The sequence below is a fragment of the Pygocentrus nattereri genome, chromosome 9 (assembly GCF_015220715.1).
Source record: "Pygocentrus nattereri isolate fPygNat1 chromosome 9, fPygNat1.pri, whole genome shotgun sequence".
NCBI lineage: Eukaryota > Metazoa > Chordata > Actinopteri > Characiformes > Serrasalmidae > Pygocentrus > Pygocentrus nattereri.
In genome coordinates this window covers 30,500,699-30,515,889 of record NC_051219.1, presented here as the reverse complement: position 1 = coordinate 30,515,889, position 15,191 = coordinate 30,500,699, and the positions used below count along the sequence as shown (strand labels likewise).

At 38.5% G+C, this 15,191-nt stretch overlaps 1 protein-coding gene across 1 annotated transcript in view; it reads right to left on the bottom strand.

Annotated features, from left to right (window-relative positions):
* sgk1 (serum/glucocorticoid regulated kinase 1) overlaps positions 1-15,191 on the bottom strand; it is a 51,058-nt gene that overhangs the window by 16,790 nt on the left and 19,077 nt on the right. The window contains exons 4-5 of the mRNA XM_017707207.2: positions 10,399-10,596; positions 3,595-3,655 (exon numbers count right to left, since the gene is read on the bottom strand). Coding sequence (XP_017562696.1) covers positions 3,595-3,655; positions 10,399-10,596 — 259 coding nt within the window. The remainder of the gene's footprint in view (positions 1-3,594; positions 3,656-10,398; positions 10,597-15,191) is intronic.

Below are 15,191 nucleotides of genomic sequence, written 5' to 3'. Positions count from 1 at the left end.
ATAGCAGCCACTGAGGGAAATTCTGCAGCAAGTGCCTTCCAGTACTGTAGTGGATTGTCTGACCTTGGGATGGTTTGCTCTGTGAGGTAACTCTGCACCTAAAAAACTGTTGATGAGGTGCTCACAGACCCTGTCCCTGTCTCACTCTCTTCTAAGACATCTTCAAAGACACTGCCAAGGCTGCTGCTTGCTGTATTTTGATGTGATGACTTTTTCACAGGCTCTGCTTCTGACACTTCACTGGCAGCCCTCCCTACCTCCATCTTCTCCACTCCTAGAATGAGAGCATCCTTAGCATGCCTCAGATTGCCTGAATTTGTGAAGTATCAGAAAATAGATAAATGATGTGTACTTAAATTTAAAAAAAATCTAACCATTAACTACATCTGCATAAAAATTAATAGCTAACAAGAAAAAAACTGGGTTAAATTGATACTGGTGACTTACTTTTGATTCATTGAAAGGCAAAATAGCCTTTTCATGGCATTCGAAACTTGCCCGTCTTTGTATCTGGGATCCACTAAAGTGGCATTGCAGTGGCTTAGTTTCAGTCTTGTCTCCCCATATCATCCATTGCTTTCTTCATATTTCTTTCATTGTTCCGCAAAATGACATAGACCCCTTCTTTATCTGTTTCCCAGGCCTTCAGTATCTCTACAATTGCTTATTTTACATGCTGTTCTGTATGAGACTGGCAAAACTGTCGAGCTCACTTTACATCAGAAGTCAAGTCAATCTAGTGTGCTGTGAAGCTAAGTAATGGCATCGGGGAAACATCAGAGCTCATAAAGTCTGTGGTAAGGCTAATGGCACTAACATCTGATAAAAGACTTCATACATGGTCATGAACTTTGTTATAAAGCTCCGATATGGCTGTGTCTGAAATGTAGTGAGAAGGTAGGGCCTAGCGTGGCTCCAAAAGCTCCAAGATGACAAAAATTATTTTCTTGCCACCACATTGAAAGGCTAGTCATCCAAAGCTGAATTTGATTACTCTCTCAGTAATCTTTTTGGCCATGTCCCTGTCTTGAGAAAACTTCTGTACTCTTGTAAAAGTTTGATCTTGTGTGTGTTGTTTTGGTGCAGCCTTTGCCTGAGTTACCTGAGTAAACTCTGTGTATTACACGGAGTGTGGGAGTGTTTACTTTTTAGGTGCTTGCATTACATACATTACACTTGGCTGTTGGACTGGTTTCATTCTCCACTTTTAAATATTTCCACGTGGCAGACATTTTAGCAGTGTCATGCCATGACAACCATGTGACCGCTGACATAAAAAAAGGATCGGGCATAAATTCATACTCAAGAAAGCCAAATATATGTTTCCACTTTGCTGTTGCTTTTGTTAGTTTGCTGCTTGTTAATTTATCCACAGGTCTCCCACCAACATTGTCCAGCACAGTTTGCTGAAAGCATCACTTTAAAACGCACTGAAAACTGTATTTGAATGAGAGGGTTACAATCATAGATTCTATCATTCCAACATACAAGCAGCTGAGCAGCTGTGCTTCAGTCTGGGATCAAACATGGAAAATGTGTTAACCATGCTAAACCAAAAGTAGAACTGTTATGGCAAAAACTTCATTTAAATGGGTGTGTTCATCTTACAGAATCAACATTTCTTAATGACGTAATCAGTTTAAACTGAGTAATTGTGATTACCTACTATGATCCTTGCTGAGTTTTAATTAGAAGCATCAGTGCTTCTCATTGACCTTATCATTTAAGCAACAGCTGTCATTCATCAGAGAACACAGAGTGGTGGGTGCAGTGGTGGGGACACTAACCTGAATGCCTCAGAGTGTTTTAACATCAGCCATTTCTGCTTTTGGGGACAGCTGTACAGTTGTACCATTTGTTACCATTAAGTTAATGTGAACTTTGCTATTCTGTCGCAATATTCTCACAAAGGGAATGCAATTGGCTGCTGTGGTAGCAGAGATTACAGTCAAGTCATCCTTGTCAATCAGTTACATGGTTCTGCTGCTGTCATTTCCAGTATCTTGCTCTGTCCTAAACATGATGCAGTAGTCAATCGCAAACAGATTGCTCAATGTTGAAATGTGTTACAAAGTGAGTAAGGGATGAACCATTAATCTAACCAGTTCAATATGGCACACATTTATATATATATATATATATATATATATTTTTAGAATCACACCACAGGGTGGTTATAAAAGGCATTTCTGTTTTTCACTCTGGTGAACTGAAGAATTTATTCACATGGCCGCCATTTCACTCATTACGTAACATTATTCAGGGTGAGAGTTAGTCACTCAGTAGCTATGGAAAAGTGTACAAAAACATTTCACAATAGCTACAACAACTGTCTTAAGGTGAAATACAGTTCATGGTCCGACAGTTAAGCTAAGAGTTGGTTTTATAGACTTTAGCCTGGTTAGCTAATCATAGCTTTGCTACTTAAATGAGTGAACAAATATTAACTTACTCTAAAATTTTAAAACTTCCCTCTGAACTTTTTTAAATCCATTCTACTCCAAGTTTATAGTCAGGAAATCTTTTTGTAAGAATTCCACCCCAGAACAATCTGATTAACTTCTTTCCACACGTCTCGTTAACCCCCCCCCCCCCCCCCCCACTTACACATTCACATTGCCACCTCGTTGAAATACCCTGCCACCCCTTTGCCAACCTTGGTAAATTTTTCTGAATCCGCCCCCGCTTAAAAGTAAAATGGTTCTTTACTTGGGTCTACGGCAGGGGTGTCCAGTGTTCTCTGCAGAGGGCTGTTGCGGCTGCAGGTTTTCATTCCAGCAAAGCAGGATCAGACTTGATCAATTGTTTGAAGAATGAGACTAATTAAATGGATGTGTTCCTGCTTGTGTGGACAACATTGGACACCTCTGGTGTGTGGCTGTAGGGGAAATCTTAAACTTCTATAAAGCCTTCACATTATGTGGAGTGGGAGTGGGAAATATCATGGTATTTATCGTTGCCCTGATATGTCACAATGAGCTTAAAGTACTTAAATCAGTACTAAACCCTAAACTGCATGCTTCATTAAAAAGAGTGCACCATTAGTCCTCCTTGATTGGTTTTTTTGCAGTGCAGTGTGTTGAATAAAATCACTGTACTGAAATGTGACACTACTGCTGCTTTAAAACCTTTAAATATTGTGAGGCATATTCTTGCTGTCAGAACAAACCCTTGTATCTACATTTCTGTTGATGTTTATTTACTTTTACTTCATTTTACAATTCCAACAGCCATTTGCACTACATCCAAATGTAACTTTTGAATGAACCAATAGAAATGGTTCAAAAGGATTCAAAATAAAATCTTTTGAATTACCTTACATTAATATTTAAGAAAAGATCTCTTTTGCAGTTATGAGGTTTTGCTCCAACAATATTATGTATCATGATATCATAATGTCATCTTTCTGCTATATCATAGGTTCTTTAAATGTTAACAGTGTTCTTCACATTCTCACATCTCAATTACAAATAACATTCTTAAAAAAAATTCAAAATTGTTATTCCAAACCATTTTTTATGAGAGTATGCTGTGCTGGATGGGCTTATAAACAAAGAAATTTGAAAAAAGATCAAGTAAAACAGTAGCTCTTACTAGTGTCTGAGGAGCAGCTGTAGTCTGGATCTGCATCTCCATGGTAGTAGAGGTCCATGGCCTGGGAAAAGAGCAAAAAAAAAAAAAAACAGAAAAGTGGGTCATCATGGTGGAATCCTTTACACTAGACTATAACACTCACCACTGTGTGATATTACTGCAGCATTACAGCACATCTTGCAGCAAAAGAAAGCTTTAGACCTACACACAGCTACTACACCTTCATTTATTTCCTGCCAGTTATTAGAGAGAAGGCAGAACAATTTACGACTACACACAAACCAGATCATATTGCTATTTTCAATAATGAATTAATATTCAAATTAACAGGCTTTATGCTTTTTTGCATAAAGAAGCCTCTATTACACTACTAGATAGTTCTTGACTTGGGTGCATGAAGCTAAGGCTGGCTGCACATGTTAAAACGTTCATGTAACTTCAGTTGCTTGAAACTTATGTGAAACTTAAATGGAGAAGTAGCATAATGTGAAATCTCCTGCAGTACCTCAACTTCATGTGAAAAGTTTCACGAATCAAACAGCCAATCAAAACAACAAAAAAATACGTGATAGTGTCAAACTGTGAGCTCACTGATTTACTGTGTAGTTGGAAAGTATGTGCTTCATATATGGTATACAACTATATAGTAAGGAATCCTAGATAGATGAATAAAACACAAATATATAGAAATAGAAAAAACACAACTTTATTGGAAATAACATGTAAACATGATACAAGTGCTGCAAATATGTACGTTGAACTTTTGTATATAGATGTGCCACTAACTATTGGAGTAATGGAATGTGTTGTGTGCCATATTGAATGGTTTTGAATACAAAACATACAGTAAGTAGCCATAGGTTCTCTAAGGAACCAAAAGTGATTGTGGTTTTACTCCAATGAATCTTTTTTGGCACCTTTATTTTAATCAAGTTTGTCTGTCAAAACTTAGTCATTTTGAGTGCTCTGAAAGGGAGATTGAAAAGGGAGACTGAAAGATAAAGGTCAAATGTTTCCTGTTATGCAACCTAGCATGTGTTGCCCTTTAACATAAACATGCCAGCTATTAATGATAGCTCGGAACCAGCTTGATAAGAGGCTTACACAAGTTCCTTCAGTGAAGACACACATTTTTTCATGATCTAGTTCAAATACGCTGGTAGCTGGGTTTAGGTCAATGTCATCCTACTTGGCACTGTCAAAAAAACTTTGTTCTTTTGAATCCTAATTATTTTGCAGAAAACAGTTGCTATATTGTAGCTTTACAGAAAATTAGCAAAGAGCATTAGTCTAACCAGTTGAAAGAAAACTAGCTGCATCCCAAGACACAGATAGTACTGATATAATGTAAATTGGATATTAATATGTATGTAAAAAGCTTCAAACAAAACTTGGAATATCTTTTACAAGCTGTTAATGTGTTGTAATGTAATTAAGAATGTGAACTGCTAACATACTAATACAGTACCATAGAGGAGCTAGCAGAAACAATCCTCATTATAGAGGTGCTTTTTCCTCATTCTTGACCAAGTTTTGACAAGTATCTGAAATGTCTAGCATGGCACAGTTCACCACTTCTAGTCACAAAATCCAAGCTTCCTCAAATAGACTACATACCTTCTGAAAAATCAATATTATGTAGAGAATCTGAAGTCCAACCTAAATTCATTAGATTGAATGAGATTTTTGCCAGTGTTGTGTAAAGCATTTCATGGGGCATGGATATTTCAGGATTGGTCAAAAAGCCTGTGTGTAGTAACCATTGGTGACACAGTCTCACTAGTTTAAACTTTATTCAAACCATTCACAAACCCCTTGATCCTGTGCCACAGCAGGGAAGTTGGAATGTGAGAGAGTTTTTTGACTGCTGACCTTAACCCACTTACAAGATATATGATGTACATGCATTCATCTCCCCAGCACCATCTTTCTTTCCTCCCTGTTTCTTTGTCTGGAACTGCTTGCATCTCCCCCACCACTCCCACCCCCATCGCCCTCTGAAGTTTGTTTCCTCACTCCTAGGCTGTATCCATAGCAATAGCAGATGTAGGCCTTTGCCTCATTAATAATGCATGGCAGATTTTTTTCTTTGCTAAGTTAAATGACACACTGTTGAGAGTTTTGCATGAGCGTTTCAAAATCCTGCCGTGAATCAGAGGCTGAATTAAGAAGCAAACAGACTGAAAGCTGTGTGAGTCAGAGAGAGAGGAGAGGGGTGAGGAGTGACAGATGAGGGAGGATGTCAGGAGAGAGATGTTTTTAGTAGTAAATGTAGACCAGCAACAACTTTACAAGTTGCCATGGAGCCCCACTGGACTGTCTGTCTCAGACATGTACATACACTAATACACACACAGACAGATACCATGTCCAAATGACCATGTCCTAATACCATGTCCAGATGACTGTCCAATCAAAATATGGCACAATAAACATAAACATTACTTTTCTCACATACAGTGCCATTTGAAAACTGTTCTCTGAGAAAGAAAGAGAGTAAGAAAAAACAAAGAGGGAAATAAAATGTAAAGACTAACAGAGAACAGGAAAGAAAGACAGAAAAGCTGACAGAGAGAAAAGAAGGGGAGAGAACCAGATAGAAACAAGGCAGAATAGGAAAAGACACTGAGGGAGAGAAAGAGGCAGAAAAAAGAGGTGAGAGAGAGGAAGAGAGAGATAGGAGGAGAGTTTAAAAGCCTTGTGTTTAGGCATCATTTAGAAAGAAGATTACAACTGAAGTGGAAGAGAGAAGGACAAAAAAGGTTCAGAAAAACAGACATAGAGAGAAAAAAAGAGAAAGAAAAAGGCCCAATCCCATTTAACCCCTTGCCCATACCACTTAGCCCTGTCCCTCAGTTTTGCATGTTTACATCTAGGGGTAAAGTGCCCCGATTTTTGTTGAAATTATCTTAGTTTAATATCATATCAATGTATTATGGTCCTTTTCTTCATAACAAGCATAAAATTGCTAGTATCACACTGATGTCTCGGTAGCTCGCTAGCTAAATTTCACATTCCACCTCAAATGGTGCACCAGTACTGATCCCTAAGGCATCAGAATGGTAACCATTTATGGTGGAACATTAAAATTCAAATGAGAAACTGGTGAACAGCTGATTTCAGCTTCAAATAACTGAAGAATTAAGGGTGGGTGATAATAAATACCCCCTAAGAAGTAATATGATTCCATGATTGGTGTGAAAGTAGAGGAGGCAATGGATAGGGCAAGATGGAGGCAGATGATCCGCTGTGGCGACCCCTAAAGGGAGCAGCTGAAAGAAGAAGAAGTAATATGATTCCAAGGGGTTAGGGTGACACTTGAAAACAAGTGGTAGGGGTGAAAAGAAGAAATGGATTGGGCTTTAGTCTCCAACTTTTACCAAATCTATACATCTGTATGTGATTTAGCCTGCCATAGCTGGAGGGGTAGGGGTGGGAGGGTTGATGGAGTGATGAAAGAAGAGAAAAGCCTCTAGGGAAAACAGCTGGCCTGAAGGCTGAAGAAGGAAACTCGTGTGCATGGCCAACATACACCACAGAGCAAAGTCACTGCGGGTGCACACATCTATTTATGTACATGCATGATGGTAAGCCTACTTGCTATCTAGGTCTGCATTTGCAGACATTCAATGTAAGTTAATTCCACTGATTTTATAAAAGTTCTGTATGTCAGTTGTTGAGATGTAAAAAAAGTCATTTGGAGTAATTGTATGTGAAATTGTTCTTTAATGAACTTTTTGGCTTCATTTCTTTACAGTAGTGGTGATAGAAACCTGAGGTTTCAATGTTTACGGCACAAATATAACATTTTCTTTTGCTGTCTACAATAACTACTGAACATATGCATGTTTCTTTTAAGTAATGTTGATGATAAAATAGTGTTAAATCTGAAAATAAGTTTTCTTTTGGTAATATTTGCCCTACAATGCTCTGCATATATCTCTCTGCCATGAATATTAAAAATATAGATCTAATATCACCACCACTGTGAACAATTCTCACTCTATAGGTGTCTAGAATGGATTATTTCACAATAAACCAGTCTGAATTTATTTATTCATATCATAGCAATTTAATTAAGCAGAGAAATTTTGTTAAATTGGTGGAGTAAGGGCCTAGTCCCTGTGCTTGTCTAGGGCCAGAGTAAGGTGTGTGTTTCATACAAATGTTTCTGTACAGGAAGTGTACGCACCATATATGAGTCATATTGTTATCTGTAATCGGTATGTGGCTTGCTTAATTTTAGTGAGTTGGTATCAGTGTATGAACACATGTTTATTGGTGTTAGTTTTCATACATTGGTGTTAGTTTTCAAACAAGTGCTTTTCATCGAAGCGCTTATTATAAAATCAATGCTTCATTTACAGATAAAAGAGCAAAACTCTTTCTTTTTGTTCTGCTGGAGCTAAGATTTGGGTTTGGTTTAGGATTAGGCTTAGAAAATCTATATTAGTATACATACAAACCCATTTCCAAAAAAGTTGGAACAGTAGGTAAAATGCAAAATAAACAAAGAAAAACAGGAAGTTTGTAAATCCAATTTGACTTGTATTTGAACAAAAGAAGACAAGGATATTTAGTGTTTTACCCTCTTTAAATTAATTAGTTTTGTAAAATATAGTTCATTTTGAAATTGATGCCTGACACATTCCAAAAAAGTTGAAACGAGGGCAGTTAGACTAAGAACATTGTGAAATTTTCCAAAATCATCTTAAACAGGTGATGCAGTCACACTTGAGCATGAAACAAGCATCCAGGAAAGTTCAAAAGCCAGGGTCTGCCATGGTATGCTGGTGTATCAATGGGTAATCTGCACATCTGTGAAAGCACCATTAACACTGAACATATTTTGGAACAACATATGCTACATTTTTTGAAAATGTGTGTCTAAGAATATGAGAACAAAAGCCCAGTACAGTTGCACAGATGAAGAATTGTGTAACAACAACAAAAAAAAAGATTTCAAAGCTGGATCAGTTTTTGTCTTCACTCCCTAAATGATTATTAAATGATGTTTAAGGAAAGTTGATGTACCACAATTGATCTAAAACATAGACCTATCCCAACTTTTTTGGAATGAGCGTATATTTACAAACAACAGTGAAGTTTATAAGATGAAACATATAATATTGTTTGTACTGGTTTCAAATTAATACAGGTCAAGCAGAATTTACTAAACACTGCTTTCTGTTTTTATTGACATTTCACACCCTGACCCAAGTTTTTTGGAACTGGGTTTGTAGGTATTTACACATTGTCAGTGTCAGGACAAAAGCTTCTATCTCCAAAAATACAACTTTTTCAGGACCTTCTTAACTTCTGGGAATAAATGAAAACTTCCAGTAATTTTGCAGCATATCTATTGATCGACTGATCATGAACTGTTTATACCATTCATACAATGTAAAGCACAACTGGTATTTTCAAATATATATATATATATATATATATATATATATATATATATATATATATATATATATATACATACATACACACACACACACACACACACACACACACACACACACACACACACCTATACACTCACTGGCCACTTTATTAGGTTGCTAATAAAAGATTGGACGCCCTTTTGCCTTCAGAACTGCCTTAATTCTTCGTGGCATACTTTCAAAAAGGTGATGGAAACATTCCTCAGAGATTTTAGTCCATATTGTGATGATAGCGTCACGCAGTTGCTGCAGATTTGTCGGCTGCACATCTATGATGCGATCTCCCGTTCCACCACATCCCGAAGGTGCTCTATTGGATTGAGATCGGGTGACCGTGGAGGCCATTGGAGTACAGTGAACTCGTTGTCATGTTCAAGCAACCAGTTTGAGATGATAGGAGCTTTGTGACATGGTGCATTATCCTGCTGGAAGTAGCCATCAGAAGATGAGTACACTGTGGTCATAAAGGGATGGACATGGTCAGCAACAATACTCAGGTAGGCTGTGGTATTAAACGATGCTCAGTTGGTACTAAGGGGCCCAAAGTGTGCCAAGAAAATATCCCCCACACCATTACACCTCCACCACCAGCAGCCTGAACTGTTGATACAATGCAGGATGGATCCATGCTTTCATGTTGTTTACGCCAAATTCTGACCCTACCATCTGAATGTAGCAGCTGAAATTGAGACTCGTCAAACCAGGCAATGTTTTTCCACTCTTCTATTGTCCAATTTCGGTGAGCCCGTGCGAATTGTAGTCTCAGTTTCCTGTTCTTAGCTGACAGGAGTGGCACCCAGTATGGTCTTCTGCTGCTGTAGCCCATCTTCTTCAAGGTTCGACGTGTTGTTGGTTTAGAGATGGTATTCTGCATTCCTTGGCTGTTATTTGAGTAACTGTTGCCTTTCTATCATCTCGAACCACTCTGCCCATTCTCCTCTGACCTCTCACATCAACAAGGCATTTTTGTTCACACAACTGCCACTCACTGGATATTTTCTCTTTTTCAGACCATTCTCTGTAAACCCTAGAGATGGTTATGTGTGAAAATCCCAGCAGTTTCTGAAATACTCAGACCAGTCCATCTGGCATCAACCATGCCATGTTCAAAGTCACTTAAATCACCTTTCTTGCCCATTCTGATGCTCTGTCTGCACTTCACAAGTTGTCTTTACCACCTCTACATACCTAAATGCATTGATTTGCGGCCATGCGATTGGCTGATCAGCTATTTGGGTTAACAAGCAATTGAATAAAGTGGCCACTCAGTGTATATACATATGTCATTTATAAACACGCACCCAATGTCATAACAATAGGCGAGCGTCTATGCACATTTATGCACACTGACCTGTGTGCGCTGCCGTGGTTGCCAGGCCTCCTCACTGCTGTAGGTGATGAAGGGGCCACTGCAGACGCAGCACTCCAACAGCACAGGATTACCCAGCAGGGGCGACATGGCCCATGGGCAGATCACCTGACCCTCAGGCTCCACCTCCTTTGCCTTACCATCACTGTGATGACGACTCAGCATCTTCCACTTTCTCACCTGAACAAGTAAACAAACAAACCAACATGCATGCAAATAAGCTTAGACTAAAAGCTTTCATTACTTAATTTAACAAACTTGAGAAACTGTGTTTGAGGTAAAGGTGGGGGGGCGGTTGGGGGAGATATATAATGACTATTTTTGCCAGACCATCGCTTTACCCACATGTCTCTTTAGCCCTTGGTTATTGCTGCAGGATTATATAAATCAGGGTCAGGCGTGCAAAGATCATCAAGGCCAGAGATAAACTTGATTCTATCAGCTACCAACAGCTTTTGATGCCACAATAAGTGTGTGTGTGTGTGTGTGTGTGTATGATCCTGCAGCTGCACACAAGGTTTTGCAGTATTACAGATGAAAGACTGAGGGTTAGAGAAAGACGTCATTGTGTCGATTCAATAACGAACTGGCTCATCCTCTAATCCACAGTAATCAAAAAACACATATATTTGCTCATGTTAAAATACATGTGCAACATATGTGATGTTTTAAGTTATATAAGAGCTTAATATATTTCACCGTGGAATTTTTTTGAACATTTAAATATATACCCATATTCAAATATATGCACATATATGACAATACATTAAAATAAATACACATATGCAGATGTAGAAACATATGGGAAAATATACAAACTTGAGACATATTTTGATACTTTGTATATATGCAAAAAGTCTAATACTACAACAAATACAAATAACCCAGAATTAACTGTAGTTACTGTGCAAAGCCTAGTTTATTACATCAGTCTTTCATTTAATTAAATCAGATGTGCTGCTAACGGAATTTAATACATTCATGCAATTACTGGAGTGCAGTAGTCAATATATGTGCTCTTCTGACAAGCTCACAATATTTATACTTCTTTTTAAACAACCAGCTGAAATACCTCAACATCAATAGGTGTTGATTATAAGTCCACTCTATGATAAGATACTTATTAAACAGCAACACTTCTCCTCTCCACTCTCTCCTCTCCTCTTTTCTTCTTGTTTCCTTATAGAAGGGGTAAAATGGGGCTGATGAAATGTGCAGTAACAGATGGTTACAGTCAGTAACTGTATGCTTACAAAGTGCACCTGTGTGGCAGGTGTTTATGACAAAAAGACAAGGTGCATATTAACATGCGCTCTGTCTGTCAGTGTTGATAATCCTACAGCATAATTCAATCTTAAGTGAGTATCTCTCTCTCTCTCTCTCTCTCTCTCTCTCTTTCTTGTATCCTTGCCCTTGTGTGAGTGTTTGTGTATGAGCCGTCTGTTGATTTGCCAGGTGGTGGAAAGCTGCTATTTTGGAAGCTTGTGTGTGTCTCTGTGCAGAATGCTGGTCGTATTGCAGCTTTGAGAAGGGTTTAGGCCTGAGTCAGTCTCTCATATTGGATAAACATTCTTGGAATTCCCAAGATCCCACATTTCTTCTTTCTGCTGGTTGTCGCCATGGAAACCAGCCGGGGCAGGATGGCACTTGTCGTCCTTCCGTATTTTTTGGTTTGTTTTGGGTTTTGGTCCTGTGTGGGCATTGCTGGCTAAGGGCTAAGCTGCCTAAACGGAGACGCTGTTTTGCAAGTATGAAGGTTTGTGTGTGTGTGTGTGTTTATGGTTGTGCACCAAAGTTTCCAGCAGCCACGATTTTGGCCTCTTTTATGAGCACAACTTGTTAGTGTTTGAGAGCTGTGATGTCTGTACCATTATTGCTTCTTCTTTAGTCTCTTCCAGGGGTATCTCTTACATACTGGTCAGTTTATTAGGAACCCGTACCTTGTTGGTACACCTTGTAGGTGTCCAGTTAGAAATCACAGCACATGTTTTTCCATGCACAGTTTGTGTGAGTCATTTATAGCTCTTTCTTAGTGGTTATTTGGCTGGAGAAGTTTGACTGATGGACTATGCTCAACTCATGTGTGTTTAACACCCCAGCAGTGCTGCTGCATGTGATTTACTCCAGTGAGCAGAAACCACTGCCATGTCAGTGGTAAACAGTGATAAAACACAGGCATTGCTGCAATAAAGCAGCTGGTTTAAGGCAACCAAAGACCACAGTTTAATGCTGAATGCCCCATCTCAGTAATCCCTCAGTGTCCCATCTCAGTAATCCCTTTCTAAAACTGAGACACATGTAAACAAATAAGATACATATGCTAACCCAACAAGGTGCTGAGAAATGAATTTGTGTTTTACAAGCTATTAGATTGGACTACTGTAACACAGCACTGGCTGGTTGCCTGCTGTCACTCTAAATCTACTACTAGTTTAGAATGCAGTAGCCTGCATGTTTACCTGGAAAATAATTTCTGATTATATCTCTGCCGGCCTATTGAATTGATACCAGCCTAATGTTAAATTTGCATTGACTACAAGGCCTTTATGATGTCACTGAAAGCTCTTGGTGGATGAGTTCCAACATATTTAATTATCAGCATGAATTTATTATTTTATTGCATTTTAGTTACAATATTGCTCAAAATAACTAACAACCAAATATGAGTGTCTGTACACTGAAAAGTATACATTTAAGATATGTTTTAGGTGTTGTGGCCTTAACAGTTGCTAAAATTAACTTCATTACAACACAAGTCAATTGAGATTTCAATTTAGAGCAGAAAAACATGTGTGGGCATAAAAGATTTAAACAACATACAATCACCATTGACCACTAATTATATTGTGATGGACCATACATTGCAAAAAATCAAGCATACTTAAGCATATTAGCAGTATAATTGAAGTATATAGAAGATACTAAAAGTCGATTTGTGTGCATTTAAGTATATTTATTCCATGTATTTTATGGAAATACATATAAAAAAGGTTTCTGTGTTTGTTTTTAAATATGAACAAGTATATTTTTGAAAATGTGTTCCACAAAAGTGTACACAAATGTACACTTTTCAATAATATGTGGTCAGTGGTTGGCATTTCTCAGCATTTGGGAGCTATAAGTGACATCCTGCTTGGAGTCCCCAACTTCAATCATATTCTTTTGCATGCTTAAATGTCAAAGAATCAATACTGGATACATTTTGATCAGGAAAATAAGAAAATCGTAACTTTTCCAGAAATTATGTTGGATAAATACAATACATACTGGTATTCCTCTGTGACTTGGGGGCCCTAATTGACTGCTTATATTGCCTATAGCAGGTAAAGGCCCCAGTGCTCCCCTTCCATGGATGGATGGGGTAGAGAAGAGCTGATTAACTGTGCAGCAGCAAACAAGTCTTAAACTGTTAACCTACAAAGTGCACCTCTCTGGTTTGTGTTTCTGATAAAATAGCCAACGAATGTGGATACAAGGTAGATGTTTCTGGCAGCTCAGAGTATACTCCCATGTTTTCTGTCTGTCTCCAGCATAATTAAACCTGCTGTGAGTAGAATAACAAGAATATTACACTGTCTCTCTTTGTCTCAGAATGACTGTTAAACCTCACATTCATGAAATCCTCTCTGCTCCTCTGTGTTGTTATAGCAGTTGCTAGGCCTCAGTGGGCCTCCTTGAGCAACTCTGAATGACTGCAGCCATAAAAATCCTCCTCCAAGGCCGGCAAGCTAAAAATACAAAGTAGGTGAAAGTCATGAACTTACTTAATAGCACCTCTACCCAGCTGAGAGTACCACGCCATGCCAGGAAGAACAGAGAAGGGAGTTGGCACTGCGCCAGATGGCAAATGCACTCCACTTCACCTCTAGGGTGAAGAGTGAGCAGGTGGCACAGACGCACAGAAACACACGCCGCTGAGAACACAGCAGCCATGGACACTACAGCCACTGGTCTGCAAAATGACGTATGGTGTGACTTTGAATATATTTGTGAGTGTGTGTGTGTGTGTGTGTTTGTATTGTTTTACTACCTTTGTGGGTATCAAATGTGTTGATGATTATAGAGAAACATTAAATCCAATGTGGGGTTGTTTGGCGAATCATAAGGCGGCTCAACTCAGAACTGCCCTTAAATAATTCAGAACTCAATTTATACTCCAGATTACGAATCGTGAAATTTGATTCATTACAGAAAATCCTTCAGACTGAATGACAGAATGAAGCTCTACATGCAGTAAAAGCTTGAAACCGTTGGCTAGCATGTAGTTTGGGTAGCAAGTATGCTAGCGTAATAGCTAATACATATGAAGGTGCCAGCTAATTTAGCTGAAGTTTAACAGATTATACTCCTTTAAAACTTCAGATGGACTAGCCATTGCACTAGCTGGCACACATGCCTATCCAAACAACACAGGCTACATCAAATTTTTTTGCTTCTGTTCTGCTTATTCTGTTTATCCCACATATCTTCCTGGGGACCTAAGGCCTATCTCAGTGGTCATTGGACAAGAAAACACCCTGGACAGGTTGCCAGTAAAATTATTTTGAATTCTACTTTATTGAAGCAACATCTATATTTTTTATGTATACTTATATTGGTGTTGAAAAAGTAGTGGCACGTGACTGATGGCGGTATGCAGCAATAAAAACATTGTCTTAGCAATAGCGTGGCAAATATGGAAGATTATCAGAGGAGATCTTTAGCAGTGTCTATAGTTTAGGTAGAAAAGGCAGCAGCATGATCTGTAATATGTATAATGTTGGATTTGCCTGGAC